Source organism: Microtus ochrogaster, unplaced genomic scaffold (genome assembly GCF_000317375.1).
Source record: "Microtus ochrogaster isolate Prairie Vole_2 unplaced genomic scaffold, MicOch1.0 UNK49, whole genome shotgun sequence".
NCBI classification, from domain to species: Eukaryota; Metazoa; Chordata; class Mammalia; order Rodentia; family Cricetidae; genus Microtus; species Microtus ochrogaster.
In genome coordinates, this window is record NW_004949147.1 from 1119128 (window position 1) to 1124544 (window position 5417).

Consider the following 5417-nt stretch of genomic DNA (forward strand, 5'->3'; position numbering starts at 1 on the left):
CCCCTAATCCCCTCACCACACCCTGCCCAGACCCCTAATCCCCTCACCACACCCTGCCCAGACCCCTAATCCCCTAACCACACCTCTGTCCAGCCCTCCTAATCTCTTCACCACACCCCTGTCCAGCCCTCCTAACCCCCCTCACCATACCCCCTGCCCCAACCCCTCACCTCACCACACCCCTGCCCAGCCCCCCTCATCTCTCAGCTGCAGTATGAAAGCACTCCTCCACTCCCAGCCCTCAGCACAGTGCCTACACAGCACCAAGAGCACCTTTTCCAAAAGGGAGTCTGCTTGGTTGGCCTCCTCCTGTCTATAAACTCCTCTCTGGGATTCCTTGTCACCTGTGAGCAAATCCAGCAGAGCAGGAAGAGGCTGCCTGGAACCCTGAGTTCTTATCAGTGCCCACTCCATACTTGAGAATCTAAGTGGAACTTTTCTAGACTCTTCCATTTGGGGTTTGCTGAGAAGGTCTCCTCTGCTTCTACTTAGAGTTCACACCTCCCTCCCCGACTCAGCTCTTGTCTAACCATGCAGCTGGCTTTTCTTGCTGGATTCCCATCTGGGAGCTTCTCCAGTATGGATATGGGACCTCCATCCATGTCCATATGTGGCTATAGTGAGTTGTCCAGAGATGTTCAGGGAAGCCTTATCAAATGACTCCCATCTCTTCCCTCACCGCCCTCAGCTGGAGATCAATGATGTGACCAGAGCTTGGGGCCTGGAGGTAGACCGTGTAGAGCTGGCAGTGGAGGCTGTGCTGCAGCCACCCCAAGACAGCCCAGCTGTGCCCAACCTGGACAGCACCCTCCAGCAGCTGGCCTTCCACTTGCTGGGGGGAAGCATGAGCTCAGTGGTAGGAGGTGCTCCATCCCCAGGACCAGGTAAGGAGTCGAGTGCTCACCCGCTATCTTAATAGCAGTTTTTCTTCTAGTCATTTTGCTGACTGGAGTGGGGGCCTGGAGAAGAGCCCAAGTGTGCAAGTGTGTAGAGGCCCTAGTACCTCTGGGAAGAAGCTGTAGTCCTGCATGAGCTGGAAGGAGGTGGTGCTGCAGGCCGGAGTCGCTTTGACGTGGCTGGGGATGTTGGCTGGGAACCTAGAAGCAGCTTAGGAGAGGGTACAACTGTACAGAGCATGAGGGGCTGGAAGAAGCAGCTTCACAAAGGGGCGGGGTGATGCCGACCTTCGCAGTACACTGACCTGTTCTGTCTCCCTCCCGACCCAGTAGACACCTTGGAAATGATAAGTGAAGTGGAGCCGCCTGCCTCTCATGCCGGGGCTGGGGATGAGCCCAGCTCAAAGCAGCCCGTGGCTGAGGGGCTTCTCACTGCCCTGCAACCCTTCCTGTCAGAGGCACTGGTTAGCCAGGTTGGGGCCTGCTATCAGTTCAACGTCATCTTGCCTAGCGGCACCCAGAGTACCTACTTCCTGGACCTCACTGCAGGTGTGGCCGTCCCCTCCATCCTTCCCTTCCCACTCAGATGCTTGTGCCCTCTCCCTTGGTCCTTTAAAGACCATCCGCTGCTCCTCCCACCTAATTGGAATGAACTCATAATGACAGCTGGGGCTTTGGTTTCCCTGTGATTGGCAGAATAGTTCAGTCGGGTAGCCAGGAGCCTCACACACAGCAGGCCTGCTGCATCCCAGGCTCTACACTGAGCGCTCTACTTGTCAAGATTATCATTCTCTTCATAAATTTGCAAACAGAAGCAACAAGCAGTTACAGTCAGTAAAGTCTGAAGCCACTGTATTAGAGTCTGCCTACTCCAACTGTATGTCTGGAGGGTGGGGTTGAGTCTAGGCCACACCCCCAGCTCTAGAACTTGAGCTAACCAGCGCTTGCTGTTCCCAGTGGGATGTGCTACCTCTCCTCCCCACATAGTATCCTCTTACTGATGCCAGTGCTACCTCCCCACAGGACAAGGCAGAGTGGGACATGGAGCACCTGATGGCATCCCTGATGTGGTGGTGGAGATGGCTGAGGCGGACCTGCAGGCCTTGCTCTGCAGGGAACTGCGGCCCCTGGGGGCCTACATGAGTGGGCGGCTGAAGGTGAAGGGTGACCTAGCTGTGGTCATGAAGCTGGAGGCTGTCCTTAGGGCCTTGAAGTAACAGTGTTTGTTGTCCACCCATGACCTAACCATGAACCTGGTGCCAAGCCAGAGAAGCCTCTTGGGATAGGAGGCATTGGTCTGAGCTGCAGAAAATTGAAGCCTGAAGGTGTTTCCAGCCCAGCCAGGAGCCCAGAAGGCTGGGAGACAACTATTGCTGGTCAGTGCTGAGTCAGCTGTCCTGCACTTGAACCTGTGTGGTTCTCTGGACAGGCCTGTGCTCCGTCGATCCCCAGCCAAGTGCCTAGTCCTGAGCTTACTACGGAGTGAAGACAGAGCCTGGCCTGCCCTGCCCAGCTGGTAACTTGACTGGACAGACAAGAGGCACAGGAGCAGCCTGTATGTCACCCATGGGAAGGACCAGAGCACATGGATCATGGCTCTGACATCCAGGGAGATCAGAGAGTAGGGAAAAGTGGGGAGGGCAGCCCCCCAAGAAGAGGTTGCTGCAGTGGAGCCAGGCTGCCCCTCTTTTCTATTGACAAGCCAGAACAGGCTAGGAGGGGAGGGGATAGACAGAGGAGAGTTGTTTCTTCAGGGGGCCTGCTCCCGAGGACACCTGGTCTTGTCCATCAGCTCCATCATGCATGCTTGAGGAGCTGGCTCAGGGCAGCATGTGGGAGAGCCCTGCTATTCTGTGCTTACTAGAGGCTTGAGAGCCTCTGACAAATAAATGTGGCATTTACAGCGTGCATTGGAGAAGTGCAGCTGGCTGTGGGGCGCGGTGGGGCAAGTAAAGTCTATAAGGCCCTATGCCTCGCCAAGAGCCAAGGCTAGAGACTGACACAGGCTCTCGGGGCATTTGAAGCTCTTCCTTCTGGGAAGAGCCCTGAACATCAGGAGGAGGTGACTGTGGGTTGCTCTCTGTCTCTTTTTATAGCGAGGGAACAGATTTACCAGGGAAGTCGGGCATGAGTACAAAAACTAACTGGAGAGCAAGGTGAGGGGCTCTTAACATGTTCAGGTGCGGAGCCGGAGCCACTGTGAGCAGACGGGGTTGCTTCCCTGGCTGATGAGGGAGATAGAGCTTGCAGCCTGGCTGTTGGCTCATCTGGCTTCTGCTCCACTGGTAGAGCCTCAGCTCACGACTAAAAAGTGAATGTAACGTTCTAGAGGGGATTGTAGAGGAAACCAAATCGCACACCAAGCCCATAGCCCTCAGCTTGTCTGCTGCCAGTGGCAGTCCTTCCTCCTGGGCCCTGGACTGGTACCAGGCCCTACAGTGTGTCCCTCTGTCTTTTCTGGTGCCAGATGCTGTCTTGTATTGCTATAGGTTCTCCACCTGGCCTGGGCACTCCCTCAGAGCTAGTGTGGGTCCCACAGACAGTAGGGACCATCTTGAGGCTTTCTCACTGAGGCTGTGTTCCAAAGCCCCGCTCTAGGCTCTGCTAGCTACCCAGTGCCCCTTAGAGTCTTTCCCTCCTGCCGAGCTCCCTCAGCTATTGAGGAACCATTTTCTTTTTTATCCCCAAGAAAGCAGGTAATGTCACTTTATGTTTTTTAAATGATTAGAATTTTTCTTTTAACAAAATAAAATATGTTAAGGTAAAACAAAATCATCATATCTAAGTTGGATAAGCCAAGCCAAAAGAAAAAAAAAATAAAAGAACCCCAAGAGAAGGCAAAAGAATCAGAGACCCACTTGTTCCCACACTCAGGGGTCCTATGCAAGTCCTAGACAGAAAGCCGTAGCATAAACCGGGGCCCCCGTGTGCCTCCTGCTTCAGCCTGAGTGCCTGTGAGCTTTGCTCAGTTGTTTTCGAGGGCCTTGTTCTCCTGACGTCCTCTGTCTCCCCCACTTCTGCCCTTTCTGTAGGGTCCCCTTAGCTCTGAGGGGGATGATTTGGTAGAGACATCTCACTTAGAGCGGTGTGTTCCAAGGTCTGTCTCTGCACACTGTTCAGCTGTGGGGCTCTGGATTCCCATCTGCTGCAGGAGGAAGCCTCTCTGATGATGGCCGAGCAAGACCCTGACGTGTGAGTACAGCAGAGTGCCATTAGGAGTTATTTTATTGTTACTTTTTTTTTTAGACCAGTAGTATTTGGTTTTACCATAGGTCTCTAAGTTATCTGGACTCTGGTTCCTGGCTACCCAAGCAGTGTTCCATCTCATGGAGTAGGCCTTAGGTCACATCAGACATCCGCTGTTAGACCCACACAGTTTGTGTCACCGTTGCCCTACATGTGCGACGTTTGTAGATCAAGATTTTGTAGTTGGGTTGGTACCTTTCTAGGTCATAGACCTCAGAACTTTGGGAGTTGTAGGCACTAGCTCAACCCTTCCTTGTTCAGTGAGTTGTGTTCTCTTTGTGGGGCCTTGCTGCCAGTTTATGGAGAACAACCTATTGTCTTGGCAATAGCCTGGATTGCTTGGGGATTTCCATGGGACCCTCTTTGTCAACAACTCAGTTGGATGAAACCCAGTCCTGGCACTGCAAGCTTTGTTTGGTGACACAAGATGGCCAATGGGAGTTTCCATACCAGCCCTCAAATGCCCTTCAGTTCTAACTGTCTTTTCCCTCCTTCCCTCTCTCAACCCCATCCCCCTCCCTTCTCACCTGGACCTCCTGTTTTCTCCTCCCCCCCTACTGCTTCAGTCCCTCCCCCTACCAGGGAGATCCATATATTCCCACCCCAAGTCCCTGTATGCCTTGCCTCTCTGGATTGTAGCTTGGTTATTATTTATTTAAACTAATGTCCAGATATAAGTGAGTACATATCATATTTATCTTTCTGGGTTTGGGTTACTTTACTCAGAATTATTTATTTTTTCTAGTTCCATCTGTTTGCCTGCAAATATCTTGATGTCATTTAAAAAAAAAAAACTTGAGTAATACTCCATTGTATAAATGTACCACGCTTTCTTTATCGATTCCTCTGCTGAGGGACATCTAGGTTGTTTCCGATTCGTGGCTCTTATGACTAGAGCAACAGTGAACGGGGAACCCTTATTTTCCATTCCGCTATACCCACTGGGCCATTAGCTAGCTGTGAGCATGCACCTGCCAGTGCCCTGAAGGGCTGCTCACACGGGAACCCAGGCCTCCTTCCAGGCCCCCTCATCCACAGAACCTTGGCAGCCAGCACTGCCTCCCAGGAAGGAGCAGTCAGTTCCAGGAAAGATGATCGTGGCTTAAGGAGAACTGAAACTGAAACGCCTTTTTTTTTTTTTTTTAATGAACTTCTGATTAACATTCCTGTTCCAGGAAATGGGAACTTCTGTGGCTGTCTTTGTGTATCCTGAGTGTGTGGCCGGTACCCCAGAGATGTAGCCCACAGGCTCAAATGCCCCTGGGTCAGAAGACA

General features: G+C 52.5%; 1 protein-coding gene across 2 annotated transcripts in view; it reads left to right on the forward strand.

Moving 5' to 3' along the window:
* Stoml1 (stomatin like 1) overlaps positions 1-4824 on the forward strand; it is an 11365-nt gene extending 6541 nt beyond the window's left edge. The window contains exons 5-7 of one of the 2 annotated variants that reach the window (XM_005369472.2): positions 689-884; positions 1227-1445; positions 1920-4824. In XM_005369472.2, the coding sequence (XP_005369529.1) occupies positions 689-884; positions 1227-1445; positions 1920-2113 (609 nt within the window). In that variant the 3' untranslated portion in view covers positions 2114-4824. The remainder of the gene's footprint in view (positions 1-688; positions 885-1226; positions 1446-1919) is intronic. The other variant, XM_005369473.2, reaches the window with a different exon arrangement.
* The last annotated feature ends 593 nt before the right edge of the window (positions 4825-5417 follow it).